The sequence below is a fragment of the Bombina bombina genome, chromosome 7 (assembly GCF_027579735.1).
Source record: "Bombina bombina isolate aBomBom1 chromosome 7, aBomBom1.pri, whole genome shotgun sequence".
In the NCBI taxonomy this organism is placed as follows: domain Eukaryota; kingdom Metazoa; phylum Chordata; class Amphibia; order Anura; family Bombinatoridae; genus Bombina; species Bombina bombina.
The window spans coordinates 601540999-601559973 of record NC_069505.1 but is presented as its reverse complement, the minus strand read 5'-3'; the positions used below and the strand labels follow the sequence as shown (position 1 = coordinate 601559973).

Below are 18975 nucleotides of genomic sequence, written 5' to 3'. Positions count from 1 at the left end.
AAGAGCAAGATCGCTAAGGGACAGACTGGTACAAACTGACCCAATTCACAGCTATCAGAAAGCTAACTGGTTACAGGGAAAGCCTGGATGCTACCGCTGTAGGGGATGTACAACTTGCAATGGTTTAACTACGGGAACCTATTTCACTCACCCTCACAGGGCTAAGAGATACTATCATAAATACAGACTAACTTGTACCACACAATATGTGGTCTATTTGCTACATTGTACCTGTGGCCTATTTTATGTAGGCAAAACAATAAACGATCTTCGCACGAGAATGGCCAACCACATGTCAGCTATTAGGATGGCAATAGACAAGAGACAATCGGACCAGCCGGTGGCCAGGTATTTCCTATCCAAAGGACACACAGTAAAAGATCTAAAATACACATTAAAAGATCATGTACCCCCACTGACTAGGTGAGGGGATAGAGGAAAACTCCTCCTTCAACGAGAAGCCAGATGGACATATTAACTTGATATATTAGTCCCTAAGGGGCTTAATACACAATTGGATTGGCACTGCTATTTATAGCTGTTTAGCCACTTAAGATATAGATATTCCCTACATATGATGGGAATCTATAGTCCTCTACAATTCCTCTATATCCATATCCACACATTATTAATAGATAGTTTATGTTTAGATTTATATCTATAGTCTGGATGAATTATACACCAGAGAGGCTGCTACATATATAGTCAGTCTAGGCAACCTTACATGCACAGACAGTCAATATAAGATCATTTACATTTATTGCATTCTTTACAACTACACCACACTATGGCCTTATTTATTAATTTTAGGATTATCATCTACAGGATAGTGATAGCAGCTTCATATCCTCTTGGATTCTTTATTTATATTTTTAATTTCCCTTCTTGCTTTTCTGAACATTATGATATATCCCACATAGTTTTTTATGACATGGTTAATATGACACTTTTCCTATATAATAGATGAGTCGTAGCCATAGATATATAACTTAACACTTAGGTTTTTTTCCCTTTTTACCATTTTTTCTTTTTACGGCTAGCCATATACTTTAAGAGTCTGCCCAACTGATATATTCCAGTCCTTGTTTTTAACTTACACTTTTACCGCAATTCACATATAAGACAAACACAAAAAGATTGATATACACTAAATTGACACTGAGCGGATTTCACATACCGCATTAATTAAGGCATCACTATATTGCCCATATAGTTTAAGTTTGTGTTTTTGATTTGTCTAAATTTTCGTTATATCACTATGGTAACTGCTTTTTGTTTACTGATTATTGTCCAATAGGAATAAGGCGGGCAGCCGGAACTCAACATGATGACGTCAACCGTCACTTCCGGTTTCAGCATGGCGTTCACATGGGGGGGAAGGCGGCCTGCATTATGCTAGCACATATAAAGATTATTAAATCAAAAAGCATGTGGAGTGTGAGTCCCTACTGTGTACAAATCACAGCAACATAATACAGTTTAAATGGAAGTCCACTGGAACCCAGAGCCAAACAGCAAAAACTTTCCCCAAATGTCCCAACCGGTAGGATAAATGACTGTCAGCGTGTCAAAGTGTCAAAGGGATCGGCACCTTACTCGTGCCCTCTTACCCTGCACCTGGGATTTTAAGGCTTGTCCGGAACCGGAGACCATCACCATCTGTGAGAGTAAGTGAACTCCGAAGCCTCCTCCGCCTCTGTCGGCGTCCGCAGCCTGTGTGATTCCTCAGATGCCCCGGCACTTCCGGGATGATGTCACTATCAACGGGGAGTTACGGATTGGTTCCTCCAGTGGGGGGGTGCTGTATAGCAGGACCTCGGCGTCGGATCTCTGGAATGTGCAAGCAGTGCATAGAAGAAAGTTTCGATCCACGCCAGGGATTGGTATAAAAGATATAAACTTTATTGGATCATTTTAAAACACAATGAAGGTTTTGGCAGCAGATTGAGTGAGCGCAGCACCTGGCTTACGCGTTTCGGCATGAAAGCCGTAGTCATAGCCTGTGGTGCTGTGTTCCACTCTACTATTTTAAGAACAGAGGAAAAGCTGATTGGCTCAATGGTTGATTACAAATTAAAAACACTAGAATGCGCTCACTGGGTTTGATATTTAACTGTTGGAAGCCCAGACTGAAGAGATGGAACGTTAAGAAAGAGGGGCAAAACAAATAATCTATATACAATAATAAAATGTAAACATTGGTAGTAATGAGAAACAGAATGGTACAGGTATATATAGTTAATTCATGAGGTATAATACCTAAAAAAACCACACAATATAGGCACATAAAATGTTATTGAAAATAGATACTAGTGTTCGAAAATAAACAATTCATGTGTGTATGCAGTGGTATAGGGGGAAAGACTGCAATGTAATTGAACACAAAATATATATATACAAAGTCTATACAACCTCCAAATGACCACCTGCCTATAATGAACTGATACATGTATAAATAAATAAATACATACATAACAAAAGCCTATGTATTGATAATGCATTCATGATAATACCTGTGTACTGAAATATAGAAAATGATAAAACAGAATAGTGACATCCAAAACAATTTCCCACTGCAGTTAAATATTTGGCATTAAGGTATGGTTATAAAATATTTGGAAAGAGAAGGATGGCATGGAATCTGTGACCTGGGGTGGAGGAATCAGAAATATAGGAAAATCATATGATATAATACACTGACTAAATTCTGAAAGTGTGTGACAAAGTTGCATGCAGGACAAAATAATGTCATAAGGGGAGGGGGTGGAAGTTTCAACTCCCTATCCCTCACCAGTGTATCAATGACAAAACTAATAATGGTGTATAAAAATGGACTACACTAATGTTAATGCTCAGGGTACCACTAGTGCAGAAACTCATGGGGGTGGGTACTGAACTTAAATGGGACAAAACTGAATAATCATTCCCAAAAATTAATCATGTCAAACTTGGAGTTCAGACCCTTTGGAACTCTGGTTTCCAACCTGAATATCCAAAATATTTCTCTTTTTGCTAAGAGCTTATCCAGGTCCCCTCCACGTTTGGGCAAAACCACTTTCTCGATGGCACACCACTTGAAGGTATTAAGGCTACCATCATGTTTCCTTATGAAATGCTGTACTAATGGGGTAGTTGCCTTCCCCACACTAATGGTAGATAGGTGTTCTCTTATTCTCGAGTTCATGTCTCGAGACGTGAGTCCTACGTATTGTTTCCTGTGATCAAGTATATCACATAACAAATTCTGCAGTTTAAACAAGAACGTATGTCATATGTGGTACCATTCACCATTGACTCAAATTCTTTGGTAACTTGAACGAATTCACAGGGGCGACAGTGATGGCTCCCACACCTGTACATACCCACCTGCGTGAGCCAAGAACTTTGCGTCCTTGGACCTGTCATTCTCAATTGCGTCAGTGCCAATAAGAAACCAAGTGTCTTACATTTCTTGTAAGAACACCTAATGCCTGTATCGACAACCTCTTTGAGTTGATCATCAGCTGCAAGAAGTGAGAAATTCTTTCTCACTATTTTGCAAATCTCCTGGTACTGTGAGCTGTATTCCGTGACAAAATTCAATAAAGTTTATATCTTTTATACCAATCCCTGGCGTGGATCGAAACTTTCTTCTATGCACTGCTAGCACATATAAAGACACAGAGTGGTGAGTACACTTGATTGTATTGTTTGAATTTGTCTGAGGACGGGGTCACTCCCTGAAAACGTTCACATGGAATAAAACATTTTTTGACACGAAAATTACGGCGAGTGCTCTCTTTGGCCTTTATATATACTTATATACATATTTATTTTTGTGTTAATATGTGTATATACAGTACATATATAAACACCTAAATATATATGTATAGATTCATATACATACATACATATTTACATTTTGCTGTCCATCGCTGCACGACTTACCGCCTTCACTGCACAAGGTTTTCTGCGGTGTCTCATGGCATGAGAATGAGGCTCCGATTAGAAACTATGGCATTGCGCTCTCGTGAGTGCGTTCGCATTGCTCCTAACTAGTAATACCAGCACTGGTATTAATGAGTTGAGCGCAAATATTACTCTTGCAAAAGCGATATTTTGCGCTCCACTCACAATCGGACCCTTATTTGGTAAGAAGTGGAAATATTGTAGAATATGTGAGAGGATTTTTATGATATTGTGAGTTAAGTTTCATCCCTTCATAACTGTTGCTAGAAAACTATAAGTTTCCTGCAACAAAATCATTTGAGAGTAAAGGAATGGATTTAACCTACCAGTAACCAATGCAACATATATAGAACAAATGTGTAAGCAGTTGTGTATTTTTATTTAGCAGGGAACATTACAAAACCAATATGAGACATCATCAATTATCTCAAAATATCATTAAGATGTAAATATATTTTATTCGCTTCTCCTAGAAAAAAACACAAGTGTAAAAATCGGCACATTATTGGGAGAATTCTATCTAAAAACATTTAATGTATCTGATAAAGAACAACTTGTGGTTTTCATTGGGGTTTTGCTGATGTATTTACTGGCTCTACTCGGAAACGTCACTATTGTCACACTTGTATCTCTGGTGTCCCAGCTGCAAACACCGATGTATTTATTCCTGTGCAGTTTATCAGTACAAGACATCATGTACGTATCTGCTATTTTGCCAAAGCTTTTGGCCATCACTATCACAGGTGATACCAGCATAACGTTCTCAGGCTGCATTACCCAGATATTTCTATTTGTATTCTGCATTGGTACTGAGTTTTTACTGCTGACCTCCATGGCTTACGACCGCTATGTGGCCATTTGTATCCCACTGCATTATCCTCTTATCATGAGCAAAATGGTGTGTGCTCTGCTTATCACTGTGTCTTGGTTTGGTGGCCTCTTGAATGCATCTGCTTTCTCTTTGATAGCATCTCATTTAACCTTCTGTAATAAACAAGAAATCAACAATTTCTTCTGTGATGTAACAATATTACTGAAGCTCTCGTGTAGTGACATCACATATATTATGACTTTGTTTATACCATTAGAAGCCACAGCATTGGGTCTGTTACCATTTATACTTATAATGATTTCCTATATCTATATCATATCTACCATCCTAAAGATCCGATCATCATCTGGAAGACTCAAGACCTTCTCCAGCTGCTCCTCCCATCTCACAGTTGTTTTACTCTTTTACGGAACTTCTATAAGCTTGAACATGAAACCTAAGTCGGAAAATTCTCTGGAAATAGATAAACTGCTCTCCATAATTTACACTGGCGTGGTTCCCATGGTAAATCCGCTGGTTTATAGCCTGAGAAATAAAGAGGTTTTGAAGTCCATGAAAAGTGTTTTGAAAAAGTTTCTGTAGATACTAAACATTATCATGTGCTGTTATGGGCTAGATTACAAGTGGTGCGGTAACTTTTCTGCTCAACTGAAAAGGGGGTTTATCATGGCTCTTTGACTGGGAGCAATTTAATTTAACTTTTTTCTGGATATCGCTACTTGAGAGATCTTGTTAACTGTTATGCGAGACAAAAAAGTTGCATATATTTGTACATATGTATTTGTTTATGTATTTATATGTGTATATATGTTTTTACAGACATATACACATATAAACACATAAATATATGTATAATAAGTGCATTGGAGCCCTTTGCAGTCAAGTAGCTGAAAACATGTAAAATCATATGTATGTAATATTCATATTTAATAAAGTGTTTAACTGTGTATGTATTGTAAATATTTCACATTCCAATGTTCTTATCATAGGGGGATATGTGTAGGGGAATATATAGGTATTTTAGAATAGACATTTTCATATATATATATATATATATATATATATATATATATATATATATATATATATATATATATATATATTCCTGGACAAACGGATGCACTCTCAGGTCTTTTAGTGAAGAAAAATTAACAATCTTTAATGGAACGTTTTTAGGGACTTCCTCCCCATCATCAGCATAAACATAAAGTGCAATAAACAAACATATATACAAATAAAGTGATTAAACAATGACAAATACCTGTGTAACTTAATGTGCTTTCAGTGAAGTGGCGCCAAACAGTGTGTGTGGAACGCATATCCTGCGTTCCACTATGTAAACCGGAAGGAGTTAAACTGGTTATGTTTCCGGTTGTTACTAGAAAGTGTAATATAATATAATAGTACCAAAATAACCTAAATTCAGTACATCAACTGTGGCTTAGAACAAATTAGTGTACATATCTTTCCGTTGTATATATTACTGCAAGATATATTTATATCATTCTATATGCAGCGTGTGTCTCAGTCTAGAATGTTACCCCTTTGTGCATCTGTGCCCGTGTTATTACGTGTTAGTGTGCACATCTATATATCGATTGTTGTGTACTATCACTCAGCTCATCCTTTTATCTTACATGGATGTCTCCCGGTTGTGTCTAAGATTTGTGCGGCACCGCCATTTGTTATCCTGGTTGGCATGGGGATCAGCCATTGCCGGATCTACTTGGCGGATTGTTCCATTTGCTATATTTAAGATAATCATTTGTTTCCTTGGTTGGCATGGTAACCAACGGCTACTAGTTCTCCCTAGCGTGTTAGTCTGTACGCTAGTTGTGTCTTCTATATTCCCTGCAGCCCTTCTGTTAACTATTGCTGTACCAGCCTATAGTAAAAGGGCTACACTTATCAGGGATATATGTAGAAATGTTATCCAATGAGTGCTATATAGGGGTTTACATCCATATCTAAACTCAAGCTATATACATCAATTGAGTATCTATATGGGCATAATTCTATATACAAATAAAGAATAAAATTAAATTAAAAGTAAATAAGTAAAAGCATCTTTGGTGCTTTTACTCCTATGTACACCAAGTGTCTGTGCTATGTTATTTGGTTTCAGTGCTGCAATATGTTATGACATAACTGGTCTATAGAAACTGAACTATAACCATCTTATAACCATCCCTGCACGTCATGTTTCCCCATCGCTGACAGTTTGTTAGTTCAAACTACCTCATCAAATGTTGAACAAAATGATTGAGGGTTCCTTTGTGAGTACCCATCTGCATGGGAAATTTCATCGTATATTTATATATCTTTTTGTAATAAAATGTATTGCACTATGAGAAGTGCTTTTGTGCGCTTGATTTTTTAGATTACAATATATATATATAATATATATATATATATATATATATATACATACACATACAGAGAGAAGTGCACTCACAGGAACGAACATCTGGCTCAATACTATTGTTAGACTGTTCTATGGCGATTTACCACATGGGTGCAGCTTTTTAGCCCAGTAATGCTTTTCACAGAGTAGAACTTTCCTGTAGTATATCAGTCTGATCCCGCCTATTACAGTTAGTCCAGCACCGAAATACCAGGCAATTCCTCTCTGAACAAGGAACACAGCAAACCCAGACGATTGTTTCGGCCTTCATTGGACCTCATCAGTGAGGTGTAGCCATATTCCTCTAAGCACACTGAGCAAGGAGTCCACGTCTGGTTGCCCCTTTTTCCCATAGGGAGACTAAATACATACAGAGAGAAGTGCACTCACAGAAACGAACAACTGGCTCAATACCATTTTTAGCCTGTTCTATAGCGATTTACCACCTGGGTGCAGCATCTTTTAGCCCTGTAATGCTTTTCACAGAGTAGAACTTTCCTGTAGTATATCAGTCTGATCCTGCCTATTACGGTCAGTCCAGCGCCGAAATACCAGGCAATTCCTCTCTGAACAAGAAACAAAGCAACCCCAGACAATCATTTCGGCCTTCATTGGGCCTCGTCAGTGAGGTGTAGCCATATTCCTCTAAGCACACTGAGCAAGGAGTCCACGTCTTGTTGATCCTTTTTCCCATAGGGAGACTAAATACATACAGAGAGAAGTGCACTCACAGGAACAAACAACTGGCTCAATACCATTGTTAGCCTGTTCTATGGTGATTTACCACCTGGGTGCAGCTTGTGTGTATATATATTTATTTATAAAATATTTTACCAGGAAAGTAAATACATATACACTACAGTACATACACATATGCACATGCACACACATACATACATACATACATATATACATATACATACACACATACAAATACACACAGATACACATATATAAATACACAGACACATACACACACAAATACATATTCATATGCATACCCGCACACACATGCATATTTACATACACACATACAAATACACACATAAAAATACATATGCACACACACACATACATATAAACACACACATGCAAATACACACATAAAAATACATATGCACACACACACATACATACACACACACACATACATACAGACACACACATACATATACACCCACATGTACATATACCTCTTTGAGCCCTTCCCAGTCCAGCACCTGATTATGTATCATACACCTTTAAATCACTGTTAAAACAGGGGCAGGTTTATCATGGCCTGAATGTGGCCAAATACCGCTGTTTTAGGCTCGCCAGAATTTTTTTTAAGAAGCAGCGGTCTTAAGACCACTGTTTATTAACTCGTCCACCGCCTCTGAGGCTGCGGACATCAATCCGCCTGATCGCATATGATCGGGTTGATTGACACTGCCTGCTAGTGGCCGATTAGCCGCAAATCTGCAGGGGGCAGCATTGCACAAGCTGTTCCCCAGAACTGCTACAGCTACAGCGTATCGGGTCCGCCAGAAATTGATAAATCGGTCACTATACCTTAATTTTATATTTTTAATATGTAAAAATATAAGTGAAATACTTTATTTATATATTTACTTTTTAGAATGCTTAATTATAGATATATATGTGCATATATATTTAGCCACCAATCAGAAAGCGCTACCAAAAATTGGCAGGCTCCTAAGTGTACATTCCTGCTTTTTCAAATAAAGATACCAAAAGAACAAAGAAAAATGTATAACAGGAGTAAATTAGAAAGTTGCTTAAAATTGCGATTAATCGCATCATGCAATTAAAGTGAAGGTCAGTTTTTACTAGATGCACACCACCTATGTAAACATTATAATATAACTATTACAGTCGCTAAGATCATTTTTTGAAAAAGTCAATTATTGATTAATAAATTATATATATATATATATATATATATATATATATATATAAAACCTTTGTTTCGTATTTTTACTCCTCCCCCGATCCACTTCCTTTTTTGGCACTAGTGACGTAGCGAGCATTTCAACATGCCCGCCGCATCACTTCCAAGCTCGTGCACAAGACTAGTTTTCAAAATTTGCATGCGTATTGTAACAGCATTCGCGCATGCGTGGCAATTTTCAAGAATATAGCACTGAAACTTACGATCTGCAATTTCAAATGTTAGTAACTAAAAAAATATATTAAGAGTATTATTATAATTTAATATGTAAGATCAAATATAATTACAATATTTATTATAAACATAATCTACATTTCCTTGCTTTATTCTTGTTAGAATATGACTATGGTGTTAGATAGTGAATATTGCACAGATATGGATGATTACAAACGGCAAAGTTATTTCACTTCCTCTCTTCTCTTGCACGCAATAGTACTGATTGAGTCAATGTATGGAAGGCAAACATACAGCGTAATACGCATGCGCATATCATGCACGAGCATGAAGTAGATGACGAGAGCCGCATTTACACGCATGCACAATTGTTACAGATGACGTGGGTAGAAAGGGGCAGGACGCCACGGGGGAAGTAAAGGAATTGGATATAACAAGAAAAAAACCTGTCAATCAAATGAGGGAAGATGTCGGGCGGACATTTGCGGTGAAACGGAGGGTAATAGTAAATTAAAAATTAAAATGACAGAAATATTTTTGACGTTTTTGATCAATGAACATGATGCTGATTTTACATGTAAATGATAATACTAGAATCGAGTGAGGCGGACTTGACCTTCACTTTAATAGTGCAGCCCTAGTGTGTGTATATATATATATATATATATATATATATATATAACATTATCATATATAGAGAGAGAGCAATACATATTTTAAAAAATATTTAAAAAAATATTTTTGAAGAACATTGGAATGTAAAATATGTGTAACACATATTGTATTTTCTGCTGTAGGTCTAAATATAAAATATTAAAAAAATATTAGTAATAATAATTCATTATATTTACTGTAAAATATACATATATTTTCAAAAGCTTTTTTAGAATTTTTAAAAACATTACTATAATTATTAATATTTTTTTAATGTTTTATGTTTAATATTTAACACGCCTTTAGATAACTAATTCTTCATGTTGACTACCCCAAAACCGTGTTAAACCTACATTGTGAAACCCGAAATGTGTTATGCATATTTTACATTTCAATGTTCTTCACATAGAAAAAAATATCTGTTTTATTTTTGAATATATATATTTTTAAATATCGGATCGATTTTAATGTAAAATATATAACTCTACCTACAGTATATATCTATATGAATATATACAGATATATATATACAGTATATATATATATACATCTTTTTAAAAATACAAAAATTTAAAAATACAAAGAAAATTTCCCTGTATGGGAAGATCATTGGATTATGAAATATTAACAACACCTGTTATTATAGCGCTGTGAGTTTAATATGGTGTCGGGTTTGCGTGCAAGCGATAAGTGTTAGTTGTTGTTTTTTACTTGCACTCCATTTAAGTCTATGATGAGAAGAAGTTAACGTGGTTGCGATATCCATTGTCCTTTAGTTAGTTAGCTCACTCGCAAAAGTTTTATTTTTAACTTGGAATACGTTTGCTAACCCACGTACGCAAAAACTTTACCTCTGGTCGTGTTAATGCTTGAGGGAAAGCACTAAATAGAGCTGTACTTGTAATCTAGGTCAATATGAGAGATTTTTCTCATCTGCGCTTCTAATATGAGCGCAAAAATAGCGCTATTTATCATGCTCAAGTGATGTTAGCACACAATTGGGTCAATCAAAATCCTTTAGATAAATGTTTCTAATGATTTTGCTGGGGTTTTGCTGTTTCTCTCGTTCAGAGAGGGATTGCCTGGTATTTCGGGGCTGGACTGCACTGTTAAGTCAGGATCAGACTGATATGCTACAGGAAAGTTCTTCTCTGTGAAAGGCACATATTGAGCAAAAAGAGGCTGCTTCTTGGGTGGTAACTAGTCATAGAACAAGCTATTATGCTGTTGTTCGTTCCCAGGTTGAGCGCTTCTCTCTTTTTATTTATGCAAATTATGACACTTAGGGAAGTCTCCCTAAGTGTGATGCGGGAATCCAGACATGGACCTGTTGCTCAGTGTGCCTAGAGGGATATGGCTGCACCTCACTGACGAGGCCCACAATAGGCCGAAACGTACGTCTGGGGTTTTGCTGTTTCTCTTGTTCAGAGAGGGATTACCTGGTATTTCGGGGCTGGACTGTACTGTGATGTCAGGATCAGACTTATATGCTACAGGAAAGTTCTTCTCTGTGAAAGGCACATATTGAGCAAAAAGAGGCTGCTTCTAGGGTGGTAACTAGCCATAGAACAAGCTATTATGCTGTTGTTCGTTCCCATGTTGAGCACTTCTCTCTTTTTATTTATCTAATGAATATCAGCAGAAAAGCACCATTAACAGATATGGCGATTTTTAGAGCTAAATTAGTTGATAATTTTTATTAAAGGATTGTGAACAACCCAAATATCACTAATAGTTTTGCGCTCTACTTAGGGGTGGCAGTTTCGGGGTGATCCCGGTGTAATTTTAAAGCTCTCAGTCCCCAGATGCCACAGTCCCAAAATCAGTGTGATTCGTTACTGGGGACTAAAGTTACAGTCCGTTGAAGTTATGGGGTTAGGTGTGTCCAAAATCTGCAGTTCACAAAGGAGCTCCCCTCCGATAATTCCCCCAGCTCTTGTCCTCCCTAGGGGCTACCAATCCCCAAAAGAGCAGAGTTCTGGGGCCAAGGGCTGCTGGAGAGAACAGGGGTAAAGTTAGCGGGTGTCCTGCTGTCCTGTGGCTGACTGGGAGTTCCAGAAACCCGGCCAGCCTGAGAGGGGTTAGGCAAATGTCCGTTGTGAGACGGCCGACTGGGAGTTCCAGGAGCCCGGCCAGCCTAGGAGGGTTTTCCCGGTCATAGACCAGCTCTTGTCTTAACAAGTTTAGAACACAAAAACAAGCCAACAAAAAGCAAACAAAAAGCTTTCAGAGATTGTGGTTGCTCTGAGGAGCCCAAAACCACTAAGAAACAACAGGGGTGAGGTTGTAGGGGGGTAGGGGTTTAGTCCTTGCAGCCCGGTATCTGTGACAACTCCCCCCTTCCAGTTCGGCAGACCCAACTAGATCCACACGGGTCTACTTGGGGCTGTCCGACGGTGGTCCTCCACTTCTCGGATGATGGAGAAGGTTATCCCATGTCCCCTGCGCTTGAGGCACCCTGGGGGGTTTCTGCTGGCTTTTATCCCCTGCGCCCTGGGCGCAGGGATAGTCACACGATGCAAAGTACCAAACAAGTTTGCCAAGGCCGGCTCCCAAACAGTTGCTTTCCGACAAGTTCCAGTGTCTTTAAGTTCCATGGCCATACTGCCTCCCTCTGTGACACTCTGTTGAGTACCGGCTGACCCACCCACATACAAAACCAGTGCCAGTTTCCCAGCTGTATTCCCACCAAAGACAGAAGGGTGAGGTTGCTCCTTGCTGGGGCAGGCAAAGCTCGGGTGCCCAAACATGTGGCACCAACTGCATAAGCTTTAATCCTCCTTGCCCAATGCAACGCCTGCCTCCAGTGAGAAATCCTCCTGGGCGCAAAAGGGTAGAGATCATGCTCATCTACTGGGGAGGGAGACAGGCTGTCTCTCCTCCTGGGAAGGGGATCTGCTGCTGGGGAGGGAGGCCAACTACCTCTGCTCCCTGAGAAACTGTGCTGCCGCTGGGGAGGGAGACCAGCTGTCTCTGCTTCCTGTACGAGGTTCTGCTGCTAGGGAGAGAGACCAACTGTCTCCTCTCTCAAAAATGGATTCTGCCACTGGGGAGAGATATCGATACCCATCTCTCCCTGCAAGGGGTTCTGTGTAAGGGGAGGGAGGACGACTACCTCCGCTCCCGAGGGATGGATCTGCCGCTGGGGAGAGACACAGACTGTCTCTTCCCTGCTCCTGGCTCTGCCGCTGAGGAGAGAGATCGACTGTCGCCTTTCCCTGCTCCTGGCTCTGCTGCTGGGGAGAAAGACAGACTGTCTCCTCTCCCAGGAAGGTGTTCTGTGTAAGGGGAGGGAGGACAACTACCTCCGCCCCCAGGGGATGGCTCTGCCACTTAGGAGAAAGACTGACTGTCTCCTCTCCCTGCTCCTGGCTCTGCCGCTGGGGAGAGAGACTGACTGTCTCTTCTCCTGGGAAGGGGTTCTGCTGCTGGGGAGAGTTATCGACATCCATCTCTCCCTGCAAGGGGTTCTGCTTACGGGGAGAGAGACCGACTGTCTCCTCTCCCGGCTCCTGGCTCTGCCGCTGGGGAGAGAGACTGACTGTCTCCTCTCCCGGCTCAGCCACTGGAGAGAGAGACTGACTGTCTCCTCTCCCAGGAAGGGGTTCTGTGTAAGGGGAGGGAGGACGACTACCTCCACTCCCAGAGGATGGCTCTGCCTCTGGGAAGAGAGACCGACTGTCTCCTCTCCCTGCTCCTGGCTCTGCTGCTGGTGAGATAGCCCAACTGTCTCCTCTCCCAGGAAGGGGTTCTGCTGCTGGGGAGAGTTATCGACATCCGTTTCTCCCTGCAAGGGGTTCTGTGTAAGGGGAGGGAGAACGACTACCTCCTCTCCCTGGTTTACCAGAGCTGCTGCAAGGGCTGGGCAGAAGCCGGTGGCTCTCTGCCCTGTTGCCAGAGCTTCTGCTAGGGTGGCCCCCTGGTCCAAGACCATAAGCTCGGAGCCAGACTGCTGATCAGGATCCAGCAGCTCTGGTTCCCTTTTTCTTTGTTGCCACTCCTTCACGGTCGAGCTCCATGAATCCCAGAGGGCTGCACCCCAGATCTGTATACCCCTGGCATGCTGCTTAACGAGATCTAGCAGCCTCTTGTATTCCTTAACCAGTGCCTCTTCCTAGTCAATTATAAAATCCAGATCGTCTAGTAGTCAGGATTCCTCCAAGAGATCCAGCAGTTCCTCTTGGAGCCCAGAGATATCCTCCAGACCCTGGTCTGTATGGCTCCCAAACTGTGGGTCCTCTGTCCTTTTTGTAAACAGCATTCCAGGGCCGCCAAAGCCCTCTGTGGGGGAGCCATCCTCCAGTCATGGCTGCACTTGCATAGCGAGCCATTGGAGGGCCCGATAGCCGTCCTCCAACCACATCTCTTGCTGGACCAGTCTATGTAGAACAGATAGCCATTCCTTCTTTGGCTATTTTCCCAGGAAAGGCACTCTCACGGGAGATGGGAGATGTCTGAACTGGATCTGATGGCTTCTCGGCAGAATGCCAAACTTCCAAGGTACGGTTCATGGTCAAGGGGTCCTCAGGCCATTCTGATAGATGCTCTGTCGGCTCCTTGGGACTTCAGGCTGGCATACCTGTTTCCTCCGTTTGCTCTCCTTCCATGAGTCAATGCTTGTATCAAGCAGGAGAGAGTGTCAGTAATTCTAATAGCCCCTGCGTGGCCTTGCAGGATCTGGTATGCAGACCTAGTGGAGATGTCGTCTCTCCCACCTTGGAGACTGCCTCTGAGGAAGGAACTTCTACTTCAGGGTCCCTTCCTTCATTCAAATCTCATTTCTCTGAAGCTGACTGCTTGGAGATTGATCGCTTAGTTATGTCTAAGCATGGTTTTTCGGAGTTGGTCATTGAGACCATGATTCAGGCTCGCAAGCCTGTTACTAGAAAGATTTACCATAAGATATGGCGTAAATATCTTTATTGGTGTGAATCCAAGGGCTACTCTTGGAGTAGGGTCAGGATTTCTAGGATTGTGTATTTTCTCCAGGAAGGTCTGGTGAAGGGTTTGTCCGTCAGTACTTTGAAAGGTCAGATTTCTTATCTCTTTTGCTACATAAGCATCTGGCGGATGTGCCAGATGTGCAATCTTTTTGTCAGGCCTTGGTCAGCATCAGGCCTGTGTTTAAGTCCTTAACCTTGTTCTTAAAGTTTTGCAGCAGGCTCCGTTTGAGCCAATGCTTTCCATAGATATTAAGTTGTTATCTTGGAAGGTTTTGTTCTTATTGCTATCTCTTCTGCTCGGAGAGTCGGAACTCTCGGCTTTGCAGTGTGATTTGCCTTACCTTATCTTTCATGTTGATAAGACGGTTCTTCGTACTAAGTTTGGTTTCCTTCCTAAAGTTGTTTCGGATAGAAATATTAATCAGGAAATTGTTGTTCCTTCTCTATGTGCTAATCCTTCTTCTCATAAGGAACTTTTGTTGCACAACTTGGATGTCATGCGTGCTCTAAAATTCTACCTACAGTCTTCTGCCCTGTTTGTTTTTCTGGGTCAGAAAGCTACTGCTACTTCTCTTTCTCTCTGGTTGAGAAGTATAATTTGTTTGGCCTTTGAGACTGCTGGACAACAGCCTCCTGAAAGAATTACAGCTCATTCCACTAGGGCTGTCTCTTCTTCTTGGGCTTTCAACAATTAAGCTTCTGTGGAACAGATTTGCAAGGGTGCAACTTGGTCTTCTCTGCATACTTTTTCCAAATTTTACATTTTTGATACTTTTGCCTCGGCTGAGGCTTCTTTTGGGAGAAAGGTTCTTCAAGCGGTGGTACCTTCCCTTTAGTTCTACCTGTCTTGTCCCTCCCTAGTCCTCTGTGTCCTCTAGCTTGGGTATTGGTTCCCAACAGTAATTGAGGACGCCGTTGACTCACCATATCCTAGGATAAAAAACAAAATTTATGCTTACCTGATAAATTTATTTATTTCCGGATATGGTGAGTCCACGACCCCACCCTTTATTTTAAGACAGTTTTTTTTACAAAACCTCAGGCACCTCTACACCTTGTGTTACTCCTTATTCTCCATTTATCTTCGGTCGAATGCCTGGGGTTTGTGGAAAGAGTAGTGATACTTAACAGCTTGTGGTGCTCTTTGCCTCCTCCTGCTGGCCAGGAGGGATATTCCCAACAGTAATTGAGGACGCCGTAGACTCACCATATCCGGTAAGAAAGACATTTATCAGGTAAGCATAAATTTTGTTTTAATCTCAATATAAAATATTCCTAAATTCTTATCAGTTAATCTTTATATACACCGTGATTATATTTATGTAGTAACTGAATATCACCTATGACCAGTTATATCTATCAATTTATTGATACAATACTAAAATATAAAGCAGGCTATAGAGATATTTAGATTAATTACTATTCAATAGATATTGTCTATTATCCTGTAAATGGAAGAAATATTTCTATAAATTAACCTTAACTCAAAATGAATTAAACATCAGATATTACCAACTTACAAGACAATTTGTAATTAGCCAGCAACACTAATCCAATGCCAAAATTTGGATTACTAATTTACAATGCTTAATTAACAGCAACCAGACATTTAACCATTATAATAAATGCAATTTTTAAAATATATCACAGTAGCTTCAATGAATTAAAAAATATTAATGCCTGACCCTTTTCTCAATAATAATTGCCTTAGCGCTAGTATATTTAATATATGAAATACACTGATATTTAATACTGTCTCTGCTTTAAAAAATTAAAATATAAAAATATTAAACGCTTAATACATTACCAGTAACCAATATTTGAGAGTTCAATATTCAAGATATTTCTTATGGTAATAAGCGAATATCACTATATTGCAAGGATACAGGTCACAGAGTATCTCTCTGGTCCAAAGACAGTTTTCCAGCCAGGATTCAGAGAATAGTAGGCCCAAAACGTGTAAATCTCTCTTTTACAATGTGAGTCTGTCCCCTTTCTTGCATAGTGGCAGCTTATATCAGTGATAAGTCACTCCTTAATTTTCTAATCATTCCATGTAGAATCTGGATACGCCCTTTGCGCCGGAGCTCAACTCTCATAGGTTACTGGGAAATGTAGCTCTCTTAACAGCCAAAACATTTGTCTGTGGTACAGGTTTAAACCGGGAGAACAATAACAGGAATGGGAATGAGACATGTACATTTTTTAAATATTCTGTTTCTCAATTACAGGGATATATATTTATAAAATATCTATTTAATGCACTCATAATTTGCTATCTTAAATAAACTATCTGCTAAATTAGGAGTTCTGCGTTAGCCTTAAAAAGCAGCATTGAGAGGTCCCAACGCTGCTTTTTAACACCCGCTGGTATTACAAGTTTGACAGGTACAGGTGTTCCGCTCACTTTTCTTCCGCGACTTTTGGCTACCGCAAATCCCCTTACGTCAATTGCGTATCCTATCTTTTTAATGGGATTTGCCTAACGCCGGCATTACGAGTCTTGGAAGAAGTGAGCGGTACACCCTCTCCTGTCAAGAGTCCTGTTAAAAGTCAGTAGTTAAGAGTTTTATGGGCTAACGCCGGAACATAAAACTCTTAACTAAAGTGCTAAAAAGTACACAAACACCCATAAACTACCTATGAACCCCTAAACCGAGGCCCCCCCCACATCACAAACACTTAAATACATTTTTTTAACCCCTAATCTGCCGACCGGACATCGCCGCCACTTTAATAAATGTATTAACCCCTAAACCGCCGCACTCCTGCCTCGCAAACACTATAATAAATTTTATTAACCCCTAATCTGCCGCCCCCAACGTCGCCGCCACCTAGCTATATTTTTTAACCCCTAATCTGCCGCCCCCAACGTCGCCGCAACTATAACTAAATGTATTAACCCCTAAACCTAATTCTAACCCTAACCCTAACACCCCCTAACTTAAATATAATTTAAATAAATCTAAATAAAATTACTATAATTAAATAAATTAATCCTATTTAAAACTAAATACTTACCTATAAAATAAACCCTAATATAGCTACAATATAACTAATAGTTACATTTTAGCTATTTTAGGATTTATTTTTATTTTACAGGCAACTTTGTATTTATTTTAACTAGGTAGAATAGTTATTAAATAGTTATTAACTATTTATTAACTACCTAGCTAAAATAAATACAAAATTACCTGTAATATAAACCCTAACCTAATTTCCAATTACACCTAATACTATTCTATAAATAAATTAATTAACTAAATTAAATTAAACTAATTACAATTACATTAAATAAACTAAATTACGAAAAAAACAAACACTAAATTACAGAAAATAAAAAATAAATTGTAATTTTTTTAAACTAATTACACCTAATCTAATCCCCCTAATAAATTAAAAAAGCCCCCCAAAATAATAAAATTCCCTACCCGGACACTAAATTACAAATAGCCCCAAAGTAATCAGCTCTTTTACCTGTAAAAAGAAAATACAATACCCCCCAACATTACAACCCACACACCCCTCCTCTAAAACCCACCCAATCCCCCCTTAAAAAAACCTAACACTTACCCCCTGAAGATCACCCTACCTTGAGCCATCTTCACCCAGCCGGGCACAAGTGGTCCTCCATACGGCCGAAGTCTTCATCCGATCGGGGCAGAAGAGGTCCTCCAGACAGCAGAAGTCGTCATCCAGGCTGCATCTTCTATCTTCATCCTTTCGTTGCGGAGGGAGTCCATCTTCAATCCAGACGACACGGAGCATCCTCTTCAAACGAAGTCCTAACAAAGAATGAAGTTTCCTTTAAATGATGTCATCCAAGATGGCGTCCCTCGAATTCCGATTGGCTGATAGGATTCTATAAAGGTAGGAATAAAGGTAGGAAAAATCTGATCCAATCAGCCAATCGGATTGACCTCGCATTCTATTGGTTGATTGGATCAGCCAATCGGATTAAACTTCAATCCAATTGGCTGATTGCATCAGCCAATCGGATTTTTCCTACCTTAATTCAGATTAGCTGATAGAATCCTATCAGCCAATCGGAATTCGAGGGATGCCATCT

General features: G+C 39.8%; 1 protein-coding gene across 1 annotated transcript; it reads left to right on the top strand.

The window, feature by feature from the left end:
• Nucleotides 1-2829: 2829 nt before the first annotated feature.
• Nucleotides 2830-5362, top strand: LOC128636672 (olfactory receptor 2K2-like). The gene is made up of 2 exons (XM_053689662.1): nucleotides 2830-2884; nucleotides 4422-5362. The coding sequence occupies exons 1-2, from the start codon at nucleotides 2830-2832 to the stop codon at nucleotides 5360-5362; spliced, it is 996 nt and encodes a 331-aa protein (XP_053545637.1).
• The last annotated feature ends 13613 nt before the right edge of the window (nucleotides 5363-18975 follow it).